Below are 14,519 nucleotides of genomic sequence, written 5' to 3'. Positions count from 1 at the left end.
TTTATCACAAACCTAGGATAGACATAAATGTGTGAAGTTGTTTTTACACCTTTCTACCATTTGTAGTTGTCATAATAAATTAATGATAAATAAAACTTAAATATATTGTTTAAATCTCCCACAACAAGTATCTTATTATTCATTAAACTTTGTATCTTTATCTATGAAATTACGAGACACTTTATAATTGGTTAATTTTCTTTATCGGACACGTATTTTTTTTTTATATATATATATATAGAGAGTTTGTTAACATACATAAATTTTTTTTTTCAGTTAGTATATTTTAACAAAATATATCGGGTTTTATGAAATAGTTTTCCAATAATGAGAGAAAAACACATTGGACAAGTGAAGAAGGTGAATTAGAGTTAGGTGGGTGTTTTTTATTTTTTTCAGTTGAAATTATTGTAGGGATAAAAAAGAGAAGGTTAGAATGAAAAAGAAAAGAAAGAGTTAGGGTTGAGAAGGATGAGGGATGAGAGAGATAGGTGAGTAAGGGTCGGAGGTTTCTTATTTTGTTTTTTAGCTTTGAGAATTGAAATTATTTAAATACATTGACCTTAAAACTTATAATCCTATATTATTATTTTTGTTTACTAAGATATGGTACACTTTGTTAAATATATATATAGGAAGTTATTTTTATAATCCATAATATAGGAAGTTATTTTTATAATCCATATATATATATATATATATATATATATATATATATTTTGTTAGTAAATCCATAATTTTGACCTATTGTTTAAATCTCCTCCAACAAGTTTTCAATTCAAATGATATGTTATTATCCATTAAACTTTGTATGTTATTATCTCGGATACAATATTTCCTTTGTCCAGACACATACACATACACATGTACGACATACATTGATAAAGTATCCTATTTAAATTACATGATTTTGTCTCTTATCATAATTTTGATATGATCATAATTTTGATTTGACTTAGGACAATGTTAAAACCCACAAATATAACAGTGGTTTTCTAAAAAAACCTATAAATATATAAAATTATGATTATAAAAATAAAGAACAAATCTTATATGATAATTATTTTTTACTATTTGATATTAGGTAAGTAGATTAATTTTTTTTATTTATTAATAATGTTTTTAGATTATTTTATTTGACTAATCTTGTTTATAAATAATTTTGAATATGTAAATATATAATAATCTAATATATAAATCTGTTGTGCTCCTAACATACATTTAGGAGACTACACTAATTGAAATGTCCGTGTTTGTATCATATCCCGTGTGAATATTCATGCTACATAGATTATTATAAATATAAAAAAATATTGTTGATTAACAATATTCTTAACAAAACATTTAAAATTATTTATAAGAGCTTCATGTCAATGTTTAATAGAAAAAGAAAAGGGAAAATACTGAGGTTTATCTTCCGATTATCACGTTACCATGTTTTTATGCTTTGTTCAGAGAAAAATTCATGCTTTTATGCAATAGTACCATTGTTGCTGAAAGGATGAGGTTGATACTGATATGCATTTACACCAGTCTCAGCTTTTAGATGTAACACTTGCACAATAATGACCACATAAATATGCTACTAATATACAGCACAACCAAGGTGATAGAACTTGTACAGATGTTACAACACCATCAATTTATCATGAAAGAAAATTAGACTAGTAGCTACCAGTAACAAGGTTTCTTCACAGTATAATGGATTTATTATCAACAGTATATTTGAAGGTGGCAGCAACTCATGACTTTGTTCCTCTTTTGAACAGACATTTCCATTTAGTTTGGAGGCAACATAAGAAGTACTGCTGATAGATACTAATGTGAGTCCTTATTCTCTAGGGCGTGCCAACCATAATGAACTAAGTGCTCTTAGTCTTGAAATGAAATCATTTTGGACAAGGAATGCCCTGGCGGTTTGGCGTACTGTCAAAATTCGTTGCAACTGTCGAAGATAATGTTGCTTCAAGAGATCAGCCTAAGAACATAAAACATACTCAGAACACTATTTGTATAAACTTATGAATCTCATCATGTTGATGGTGCTGGTGAATGTTTTTCTTTCTTTTTTCTGACAGAAGGAAAGTAGAGAAAAATAACTTACAATTATGAAACAAGATAAAAAGTTTCCACATGAGACAATCCATTCAAAAAGTAGTAAATGAAAAAAGAAGTCCATTTAATATCTTTAAGAAAATTTTTCATTTAGTAAGAAGTAGAAAATGGAAGATGGGTTTGAAGTTCTAATCAAATTTAGTTCCACAAAGTTAGTTTTTCTTACCTGGTGAAGGAGACCTTCTAGTTCACCAAGCTTGGCCATTGCAAGAGCCATTTGGTCCATGTAATCAGCAACATTTCCATTACCAGTGGGTCCAAGGGAGGTGGAGGAAAGTGTTTCCACAAGATATTGTTCCAACGCTTCCATACCTTTTTCTAAAGCATCCTCAGACTGGAGAGAAGATTTTTGCAAATTACAAATGTCCAACAACTGCTGCTCTGTCAATGGCTCAAGGTGGTCCTTGATGATCTGAATCTCAAAAGACAGCAAATGGAATTGAATAAGAAAGTATTAGACACATGTGAGCACAAATGAAATGAAAAAACTAAATTGGTCAATCACCTTTAGCAGTTCAGACGAACGGAATCCACCAAGCCACATAAAACGTCTTTCCACTGGAGTTTTCCACGTTCCATGAAGTATGTGAAATATATCAGCCTTTGCTCCTATTCTCTTTAACGTAAATAACTCATTATAATGTACCCTGACACCTTCAACAAGGATGTGTAACTCATCATCACTCATTTGAGAATTTACAGCCAATCTTAGATCATTGAGCAAATGTTGGTGTTCATCAACCCAGTGAGCATATTCCATGTCAAATGCCAAGGCACCTATATATTCAATAAAATATCATCAATCACAGTCTCCTATGATAAAGTAAGTTTCAACAGATTACACTTTAATATATCAATCACACAACATGCACCAAATGAACCTCAACTCCATGTGTTAACAAATAGAAGCAATCTTTGATCTTTTGGCCATAAAAAGAATGGTGACCTCAATATACTATTTATTCAGCTGCAGGTATTTCTATGCAGTAAACTACTCCAAAACAATATTGTCTATTAAGATGTTCCTCCACTTTGGATTACAAGCACTGTCAAACAGTATATCCATGAATGAATACAAGAGATTAGTTATTAATAAGACATGAATCCAACAATAATGGAATCAAGAACTTTGCAAAACATTCAGTCCGATAAAAACACCTATAACTAGTATGCTAGTTAAGCAAAGTCCATTTATCACATGGATATCATTAGAATAGTTGTAATCTATTTTCTAAAGAATCTAAGAAATTGAAATTTTGAGAGCAGTGATGCCTACAATACAAGTGGATTATAATCTATACACCATTTGTCTACCAAACTTAAATTTAAGAGAATGCAAGAAACCAATATAAGCATTATGTTTTGGCTACTGCAGGAAATAATGTTCAAGAAATGTTTCTTTTTATAGGTACCATTTCCCACAGCCAAATGACCTTGATTCCCTTCAGTCCCAATAAGTATACCCTACAATGAAACAAACAAAGTTAGAAAACAAAATCAAATTATCTGCACATAAAACATCAACCAGAAATCCAATACTTCTTACACCTGCTGACGTGCTCGTTGAAGTTCTTGCTCTAATTGAACAAGCTTGACTCGGCTGTTCTCCAATTGCTGTACATATGCCTATTTAAAACCAAAACCTATAAGTGAATGCAACAAGTTCTGCTCATATCTTGAACCCAACTAAATTGAAACTGACATAATTTTTATACAAGTATGTGATTTTTCTATTTTTACACTTAACTTACACAAATCTATCAGAGTATACCAAAATTTGTAAATTTTTAAAAACTAGTCATTAAATAGTCTAGTAGTCTCTTCATCAATCACATAGATAACATACTAATGAAAAAGGGGTGTCAATTACCTTTTTCCTTAACCGACTCTTCTTCGCAGCCTCTCGATTCTGAGCCAGTCTACGAAGGGTCTAGAAAAATGGCATCCAAATATATAAATCATTAGTAATGAAACACAACTTAGTAGCAACAAATTGTACCAAGTTGTAATCAAACAACAAACCTTCTGATCTTCAGGTTTGACCTTTGTCTGATCCTTGGACTGCATAAGCATACGTGAGCCATTCTTAACTCTATTGCACTAACACATGGTCAACAAACACTATAAGACATCATCAAGATTCAGTTATTCTTCTACAACATAAATCTGGTAGAAAGATACTTCTATTAACGCCTCACACATTTACAGAAGCAAGCACACTTGCTCTAATTCATGGAAAGCATAAATTTCTTGTTTCCCAAACTGTTTTAGAATGCATTAGCACTTAATCCAACATGTATATAAACAAACCTTATGTTTTCAACTGAATTGATGATTGGACCTAAAGGAAATTCTGCAGACACAATTATTCTGTTCCAGTAGAACTATAGAAGTATTATTAACCATGCTTTTGGTGTTGAAATTATCACTAATTTTGAATTTTGAATATATAGTCCAGATAAAATATTATAATCATGCCTAGTCCAAAAAAATTACAAAATCTCTTGCCTCTAGTCCTTAATAGGGTGATATTTTTAGTCTCTAGCGAGGACTAAAATCACATCCTTGTTCTGTAGGAACTAGAAATAAGTGAAATCTTGATAGAACTAAACCAAAATTCCTACTATTTTCAGGGATAACAAGTTTAAACCAAGTATGGACAAATTCTCATTTAAAATAACCTAAATTATTGTCTTAAGCCTCGTTCACACGAACCAAAAAGAAATCATTACATGATTGAGAAAGAGATTATTTACTTACTTGGATTCTATCATCAGTATCAATATCTGTGGAAGTATCATCAGTTTGTTGGCTATTATCCACTATGCCTGAATCAGCCCAATTGTCAACATGACCATTACCCAAAGGCAAAGTTTGCATAGACACTCCTTTGTGGTACATCAGTTGCAGCCCTGTATCCATGCACCCTCCCCCACTTGAACCAATCTGCGAAGACCCAACATTCTACACCAAAACAACATTTCCAACCCAAAATTTTAATCACACATGACCCTCACAGAATAAAACCCATATAAAATATTTCAACAGAAAAGCGAAAAAGTAAGAAGAAGAAAAGCCACCGTGCTCAATGTTCCATATTGCATGTTACTGTCACCAACAACATTGCTTGACTTCACACTAAACATAGAACCTGCAGAAGAATACAAAATCCAAATTGCAGACACACTCACTCATAAAAGACGCATGATGATCTTCCTTCACTTAAATTAACAGTTAACATGTGTTTGGAAGCAACTATTTCTTTCTTTCCTTTTTTTTTTTTTTAAGAAAAAGACTTTCTGTTTCAAAGACTATTTCATAAAGGTATAGAAAACAATAATTATTTTCATAAAACTACACTAAAGCCATATTCATTTTGTTCATACGGTGCAACCAAATACAGTGAGAGAGGGTTACTTGAGCCTAAATCAACACCAGCTTCTTGATGAAAAACGGCAGAGGAATGGTGAAGGTCCCCAAGATCACAGAACCCGGTGGTGGGGTTTCGGTTGCCGTCGTTTCCCCTGTTTCAAAACAGAGACGCTCTGTTTCATCAGCACAGACAGAAACTGGCCAACACCAAAACGGCACAACTCTGTTGCACGCAAAGAGATACAAGAAGAACAATAAAGGGAAAGAAATGAACAAAAGGGTGGCCAAAGCTACTACACACCGAAGCAAAAATGAAGAGTGGCAGTAGAGTTGTGAACTTGCTTGTGCTGTCTTGAAGCCTTGCATATTTTTCATCAAACTAGGGACCGACCAAACCAAAAATGTTATTTTGTCACTCTCGTCACGCAAAAAATCATCATCATCATCATTATCAGAATATGTTACTGTGTTTAGATAATGGAAGATTGTTATGGGAACAAGAAGAAGGTTGTGTGAGAAGTGAGAAAATCTTGGCGTCTCTATAAGAAGAGGATGGCATGTAACTATGTAAGTACTTTTGTTTTATTATATATTTTTATTGATTATATGGTATATAATATTATTGTTTGAGGGAGGAGTAGGGTGTTTATTACTCATTATTATTGCTATCTGACTTGGGATTTTATATATTCAATGCTTCTCTCTGAGGCACAGTTTCACACTGTTCAATGACCATCTCAATCTCTTCCCCATTAGACGTCTCCTTCATGCTTTTTATTCCTAGTCCTATATAGTTCCTACCTACGTGATATTGTGTTGTGCTGTGTATTTCATGTAATAAAGGTGAGTGATTATTCCTAAGAAGTTTGGCCACTCACCAAAGGGACATTAGAATTTAGAAACGTAAAAGAAGAGTGGTTAAAGCTACTAGACACACTCACCTAAACAGTGTTTTTCTTAACAAAAGAGAATAACAGTGAACAGTGATGTGTGAATTCGTATCAGAAAGTGGTCAGATTCGAATTTGGAGGGCATAACTTGTAACTTAGATCGTTTACTCCACTACGGCTTAAAATAACATGAGTAAAAAAGCTTATACTTTAAATTAAAAAATAAAACTTTTTTATCTAAAGGTAAAAAAAATAAAAAATAAAAAAATCATTCTCACTATTGTTATGTGTATCTCTTCCTACTTTTTTTTCCCTCTTTTCACTCCAGCATATTCTTAGTTAGACATATATATCAATTCAAACTTTTTTTATAATTCAAGGTGCTGAGTCGTGAAGTTGGAATGAATTATTGACAACACATCAAATGTTAGCATGTAAGACAAACAAGAAATGAAATTATCATGTCAAAAAACAATTATAATAAATAACAATAGAAGAAAACAATTATTGGTGAAGAAGAAATTAGAAGAAGTCTTGATTGAAGTAAATATAATGTTGTTTTCGGAGAGAAAACACCCTCAAGCATAAAACAACAACAAAATAATAATTGTTTCTTTTGCAAGATAAAAGAGTTTGTGAGATCGATTAAGTGTAAAAAAAAAGTTCTTTAAACCTTAAAAACATCAACATTTTTAAAAGATAATATAGAACACAAAATTCAAAATTTACAAGAGTCGTTGTGTTTATTTTTGTACTTTTTTTTAATATAATGTATTTATTTGTAAAAAAAAAAATACATATTGTAACAGTCACTCATAAGTATTGATCAAAACATCCAAGAAAGCAATGTCTACCCATGAAAGTACCACTAATAGTAGGATTAAAATTAATGTTCTTATTTATGCTAGTATTTTAAATAATCCCCACACACTTAAAAAAAAACTAAAAATTTTGTAGAATATATTTAAAAAAAAACAAATTATTGTATTATAGCATACAAAATCTTCAATGTTTTTGTCTTATATCTAACACATGATTTTTTATCAAGAAAATGTAGAGACTTAATTGTCTTGAGCAACATCTTCTTTGACTAAATTTACATAATATTGTTTCGGTTATGAGGTCGAGGTTATATGCTTATTATATTATATGTATCTCAACATCCAAATCTTCGTCTTCGTTACCATCTTCCTTAGTTCCCGTTTAGTCAAACTGGGAGGTTATGTGTAGAAGAAACTCTGATATCAAAGTCAGTAACCGTTCAAAAATTATAGTAATTAATGTGTATTAAATGCAATCACCTACTTCTTTACCTCCTGTATTTTTAGTTTTCAGAGTGGGCTTTGGATTCACGACGCCTAATTAGGGTCCAATTGTTGGTAATCATACTTTGCTCTGAGCTAATTAGTATTGGCAGTAATCTCGTGGAAATTGGATTGTTTAACACATCATGACAAAATGACCGTCTGGTTTCTCACATAATCCTAACCATGCGGTTATATAGTACAAATATCAATGTTCATTTTATGTTTTAAGGAGTGGTTACACGTTACAACCTATATACATTTATATTGTTCTATGAGTTCCACTTAAAGATCTACTCATGTCTCAATGGTTAAACTAAGACTAGTGTTGTTGACTAGGAAACGAGGAATGATAAGAATACTTGTTGTAAACTAGGAGTGGTAATGATAATTGGGACCATAATGGTTTATAATACTCAGACTAGTCATGATTGAGTAGGTGAACTAGGAGTGATTTATAAACTCAGACTAGTCAAGATTGACTACGTGAACCAGGAGTGATTTATAATATTCGAACTAGTTATGATTAACTAGGTGAATTAGGAATGGTTTACAATACTCGAACTAGTCAGGATTGACTAAGGGACTAAGAGTGGTAATAATACTTGTAACCAGGAGAGGGTTAAACTCGTTATAATCTTTGATAAGATTAGTGCAACCCCTTAAGATTTCTTAAGGGAGAACCAGAGGTAGTTTAGGTTGAGTGAACCAGTATAAAAAATGTGTTTGATGTTTTCATTCTTTAAAAACTTTTATTATGTTTTCTACGTCATCGTCTGAACATATGTCTTATTTATTAATATCTTAAAAACCTATCGGACATTATTTGCGAAAAGAAACACTACTCACCCGCTATTGTTTCCCTGTGTATTTTCATTTACAAATTGTTTAAAAGTCAAATTTAATTTAATTCATGGTAACCCAAAATTGTCATATAATGTTAAAATAAGAAATATATATATATATATATATATATATATATATATATATAATTGTTATCATTTAAAAATAAATAAATAGTAATCATCTACTATAGCAAGTGTCATCTAATACAATGCACTAATCATCTAATGCAAGGAATTAAATAGTTTGTTGAACATAAATTTAATAAGAAAAAAAGTATATTAAGGTCAACCAAACTAAAATTGTTTCCCAGCTAATTCAAATGTAATTTCAATACTAAAATTGTTTCCCAACTAATTCAAATGTAATTTCAATAGTTTAGGTTATAAAGACTATATGTAAAAGCAAAAGATAGAAAACAATAAAGTAAAAATGGGTTGCAATAGAAATAATGTTAAAAGATATGAATGAAATAATATAAGGAACAAATTAATTCATTTGCAACTAATTCTTCATTAGTTTTCAAATAATTATCGTTCCTTCAAGTTCCAACAAAGCCAAATTAATTAGACAAACATCAATTATTTAAATGAGTATCTATCACATTAAGAGTGTCTACATTTGATAATTTTATTCTTTTACCCCTGGTACTAAGCAAACAAGAGATTATGAAAATTAAGCAAGCTCATAAGAATATTCCAATTAAGGCCTGGATTGGATTCTTAACAAGCGTTCAAAGAGAATCTCACGAACACAAATTGGATTTCAAAAAGAACAAACGATATAAGTACAATCTTGATTAATTCACTGAGTATCTCATGTTTCATGCATACATGTTTGAGATTTATATTCCTCTACCTCTTAAACTAAGCAAACAAATGAGTTAACCTAATGGTTAGGGTTGTGTGTGGCTCTATGGGTGATGAGTTCGAAGTCACGAAAAACAAAAAGAGGAAACCCTATTTGTTTTATGATGTTCGCCTTTTCTATAAGAGACATCTTCCTTCTTTTTTACCATTCGTGAAATTAGGGTTTAAGAGAGGAGAGTGAGTGAACACGACACGAGAGGAAGAAGAAGAGAAGCCTTATCCTGTTTCCTTTTGTTGGACCAAGCCTTTCTTTTCCTTTTATTTGCTCTTTCACAGTTGGGGTTCGAGAGAAAGATGGCGACATGAATCTTTGAAGAGAGAAAGGGAGTATGCAATTCAAGTCTTCTTAAGGCGGAGTAAGGAAGACGAAAGAGAAAGAAAGAACGTGGAGAATGATCGAAGAACAAAAGGATTATTGGAAGTTTTCGGGTTGAAAGATTAATCGCAAGAAGAATTCGAACCAAGTAAAGGAAACTTGTAACATCCCAACTCTAGAAGTCACTTAAGCACATCAAAGACTAAATTTTCGTATACAAAATAAAAATTTCAAAAGAAACTAAATTATTACAAATTGAAATTATTGATATCCATGATCCAAACGAAACATAAATTGTCTAATAAAAAATTATTAATCCATTTTCAAGAAAACAATAACTAATTAAACTTTTTTAAAAAACTCTCGTCACTAGTCTCCTCTCTCATCATCTACTCAGCTCCAAAAGCATCTACATTCACTTATGCTCCTGTATAATACAAATGTTATTCAATCATTGCACAATCACAAACAAATATGACTGAGCTAAGAAATCAAACATAAACAATATAAATTCATAGAATAATGTCACACAAACTAATATCACACAGAACCAATACCCCTCTTCAACAAGTCAGAGTCACACAGACTTAAGAGTGCTCCTTCGCATCTCACATGCAGAAGAGAGACCCTAACCTTAAAAAGTATCACAGCTAACTATCTTAGGCCACTCCCTATTCTTGAACACATAAAGAATACCCCTCTGAGTATCTCATAACTCACAATTTGCTCTCACATACAACTATCTATTTCCTATTCAGTTCAAATTACTCTAACCGAGTACCATGATGTTACTAAGCTCAACCACTCAGCCAAAACAAATAGAACAACGTCTAACATCACCATATATCATCAAGAACACATCCAACAGATTCATGAGCATTCACATAACATTATTAACAATTATAATGGTTAAATCAATATCAAACAAGGTCTTCAGACAGGTATGCATCCACACAGCCATGATTCATCACACAAAACTGCATTTTTAAGCACATAATACACCATATAACTCTGTAATTGGTATTAGTACACATACTGATATAATTTCAAGTAAATTTCCAGCCAACCAGCACCTAGAATCAAAGATAAGTGCAGTATAATTGCCAAAAGTTAACACAATACACCCAATCACTTTACACAGCCACAAACAGTGTTTCAATAGCCCTTTTGCAGTGTAAATCAGCGTCTAATTCAAGTTTAAGTCCATTACCTAAGTCAGGTTTATTCATATATCAGCAACCAACATTCAAACAGCCTTTAATAACCTAACCCAAAGCCAAATGTACTTGAACAGATCAAAAATAGAATTCACTACATCCACATGTCTTAACCACCCATAATCAATATTAAACCTCTAAGCATCTTACTTTTACAGTCAATCTAGCTACCATTACTCATATAAGAAAATATAACAAAAAAAGTCATATTTAATGTAGCAGTTCCTAACAATATGCATATAAGCAAAATTGAACATATTTATCGTTCAAACGGTTTTAATTCATCTAAAACACATACTTAATCATTTGTAACTGCATAACAACCATTTTTCATCTAGTAAAACCTTAATCAGTTTTAGGATGCAACCCAAAATAGAGTGGCAATTAGCAAAATCTGTAATCACAACTCTCGTAGGTATAACTTTCAATTACAACTCAAACCCAGTTTATATAAAGATATTTCAGCCACCTAAACTAGTCCACAAATAAGGGTGTATCAGATTTTATAGTCACTTACCAATCACTATGTTACTTCATATATGTCATACATTGCATCACTATATTTCAAACTGAGTCATAGAATTCTGATATGCAAGTTGAGTATTTATTTTCGTTCAAAATCCATATCAACTAAACTAATTCAGACTTTAGACAACGTACATACTAGTTTCTACTCATATCTTAGCAACACAATGTCTAATCTTACAACAGGCCAAAAATGTTCCTAATCACAACAAATTCCCTAACCAATTCAAAGCATATTATGCAGTGTCAGCCTTCATATAATAATACTCACAACATTATACCCATTTCATTGTTACCCTAAACTTAGCTTGATTTCGAAAATGTATTAATTCTACACTTAAATAGGTTATCTAACCGACATATGTTTCATATCCCATGCAGCCAATTCACAGATACACAATTTAACTATCTATATCACATTCTAATACCCATAGCATTCCTTTTTATTACTGCCCAACAGAACCTATAATCAAAACACAAATATTCAATTTATAGTACATATATCACGAAAAATAGAGTAACTCAGTGGCCAAGCAAAACTGTTCAAAGCTAACATCCAGTTCAAATATATTAATCCATAATTACATAAGCTGTCAGACAGGAAATAATCACAAAAATGTCTTATACGTGAAATCAGAAATTCCCTGCTTAACAATTCAGTTTCATTGTAACAGAGCACACCACTGAATATCAAATTCTTTAGCAACACATTTCAATCTCAATGCAATCAAACTCAAAGCACCGAATAGATATATACCATTTCCAGACTCGCAGCAATTGAGCAATATATCAAAATTACTTCAACTAAAGCATTCAAACATTATTAGTTCTATTCTCAAATAACAAGCTATGGCAAACAACTAATATTCATACACAACAAATAAGAGATTAGCTCCCCATACCTATTTCGTTTCGCACTCCATCTCCAATTCACCCTTTGCCTCACGCCCACTCACTCTCAGTGTTTTTATCCTCCTACCCAACTCCTATTTATAAACTCCAAATCGAACCCTAAACCCCAACAGGGTTGCGATTCGCTTCGCGTCTCTCAACGGTTTTCCTCTCCCCCTTTAACCTAATGCCACACCCTCTTATAACCGTCATCTTCCCCTCCATTGTCACCATTCTCTCCCCCGTTACTTTCTCAGCAAAACGACCATTGAATGCTCTGTTACAAGGTGTCGCAAAAAGAAAACGAAACAGGGGAAAAGAAATCACACGAAGCAGTGGCTAAGGTTTTCTGTACCATATCACCTTTTTCCCCATTACCATCACCATCACCATAGCATCCACCCAAACTAACCATAGCATCACAAAAAAATTATTATATGTATTTTATTTATTCAAAATAAAAAAGAAAAATATGACAAAAAAATTGTGTTAATATCAATACCTCTTCTTAATAATGACTCACCCGAATTAACTCATAAGTCAACTAATCCAATAAATTAAATAATCATATATAAGTTTTGAAATATCAAAATTGATATGGTAATCAATTTGTGATATTGGATTCGAAACCGATCAAACCGAAACAAAGGGCAGACCTATATTCAAACGAGGATAATTTATTATTATGGTAAAGAAAAAAACAAGTGACTGTTTCATTAAAACTTGTGCACATGACTGATTTGTCTGGTTAATTCCTTGTGACCATTGAGTCAAATTAGTGGGAGAGGATACAAAAGAGGGTAACATGCATGAAGTTGGTGAAAAGACACGAAAAGTTTTGCTTGAAAGGAACCTCTTTCGTGGGATAAATGGGAGAAGTGTGTATTTCGGGGCTCTTTCTTTGAAGAAAAACAGAGTGTTGGAGATAGTTGCAGTGTGTCAGGAACAGAGAAAAAACAGAGGAAAACAGAGCAGAAGACAACAGAGGGTCGGTAGCTAAGCCTGCGTAGAACGTAGAGTAGGTGAGGCCAAATTGGAATGCATTATGACACATTCCTTCTCTCTCTCTTTTACTTTCTTTCTTTGTCTCTATTCTCATTACGCATTCCAATTCTTTCGTTTCATTTCCATGCCTTTTCGTCTCATCAATGGCTACAGGAGTCTCACTTCAAAAAAATACTATATCAAAGATTTCCTTTTTGAAATATTTTTTATTCTTGTTAATTTATTTTTATATACTTGATTTCTCTCAAACTTGTTTTTTGAGTTTCCATTACTTTCTCTTTCGATACAACGAGGGAAAGATTTGATTGTCTTGATAAACAATCTTGAAAATTTTGAACTTAAAGTTTTTGTGGAAAAAATAGAAAGAGAATGAGATACTGCGAGGAATTGATTAAATGTGAATGGAAGAGAAAAACAAATGTAAAATAAATGATTCAAATTTGATGTTACTGTATTATCATTTTCCTTCTTTTTATTTAGGTTTAATTGTTCTATGCCATTTTCCTTATTTTTATTTAGTTTTAATTGCTCTGTAACAGCATGAGTCACCACATCACCACACAATTAATGTTGTGAATGAAAAATTAATGGAATGGACTTAAATGATACACATTAAACTAAGTGTGATGAAGTTGATATTTTTAAAAGATGGGGATCAAGTAGACATGTGACCTTGAAAGTGAGAACCACTCGAGCAATTAAACTTAGAGAAATAAGGAGAAATTTGAATCGAGAGAGGACAAAAGACTTAGGTGCATAACCATTTCATAAGAAACCCTAAGTGTTTTTCAAGGATGATAGGAGTCGTAAGGTCACTAATGAAATGTGCAGCTAAGAAATGCCCATAAGCTTTCTTGTTCCATTGAGTTTGGGATTGGAGGGTGGTATCATGAGGAAAAGCAACAATGTGGTAGGAGCGACAAACCTAGGATGACAACGATGTCAAATAAGGTGGGAGCATAGGGCCCTCAGGGTAGCTTGAGAGCATTGAGATTTTTGTCCCAAAGGTGAATGACCACACTGAACATGTAAAAGTTAAGGTAGGAAATATTGTGTTTGGATAGTTCAATCAAATTGGCGATGCCAATTATTTCTCAATGAGTCTTGTAAGAGGTGTTAACCCTCGCTAACCATCTTAAGTAATTAGGTTTAAGGGAAGAAGGACCTGAACC

The 14,519-nt window shown here is 32.2% G+C and overlaps 1 protein-coding gene across 2 annotated transcripts; it reads right to left on the bottom strand.

Annotated features, from left to right (window-relative positions):
• Window positions 1-1,492: 1,492 nt before the first annotated feature.
• Window positions 1,493-6,054, bottom strand: LOC108335273 (transcription factor TGA2.2-like). 2 transcript variants are annotated; one of them, XM_052870107.1, is made up of 11 exons: window positions 5,789-6,054; window positions 5,533-5,639; window positions 5,196-5,266; window positions 4,876-5,079; window positions 4,138-4,176; window positions 3,986-4,045; window positions 3,664-3,741; window positions 3,528-3,579; window positions 2,621-2,892; window positions 2,282-2,527; window positions 1,493-1,978 (listed from the first exon to the last, which is right to left on the bottom strand). In XM_052870107.1, exons 1-11 carry the CDS (start codon window positions 5,860-5,862, stop codon window positions 1,832-1,834), a joined length of 1,350 nt encoding a protein of 449 aa, XP_052726067.1. In that variant the 5' UTR covers window positions 5,863-6,054; the 3' UTR covers window positions 1,493-1,831. The 2 variants fall into 2 exon arrangements, with proteins under 2 accessions (XP_052726067.1, XP_017426741.1); XM_017571252.2 differs by having other exon boundaries at window positions 4,138-4,215; window positions 5,789-6,053.
• Between the last annotated feature and the right edge of the window lie 8,465 nt (window positions 6,055-14,519).

Source organism: Vigna angularis, chromosome 10 (assembly GCF_016808095.1).
Source record: "Vigna angularis cultivar LongXiaoDou No.4 chromosome 10, ASM1680809v1, whole genome shotgun sequence".
Lineage (NCBI taxonomy): Eukaryota > Viridiplantae > Streptophyta > Magnoliopsida > Fabales > Fabaceae > Vigna > Vigna angularis.
Note: the sequence above shows the minus strand (reverse complement) of the source record. Positions and strands in the feature narration are given on the sequence as shown.

What these genes read in the sequence shown, in the direction of transcription:
- LOC108335273 (XM_017571252.2), bottom strand. Translation starts at nt 5,862, where the DNA reads ATGAAAAATATGCAAGGCTTCAAGACAGCACAAGCAAGTTCACAACTC. An exon ending in AATATGGAACATTGAGCACG is followed by an intron (nt 5,080 to 5,195) that starts GTGGCTTTTCTT and finishes GTTTTGGTGTAG; the next exon opens with AATGTTGGGTCTTCGCAGAT. An exon ending in TTCAACGAGCACGTCAGCAG is followed by an intron (nt 3,580 to 3,663) that starts GTGTAAGAAGTA and finishes GTTTCATTGTAG; the next exon opens with GGTATACTTATTGGGACTGA.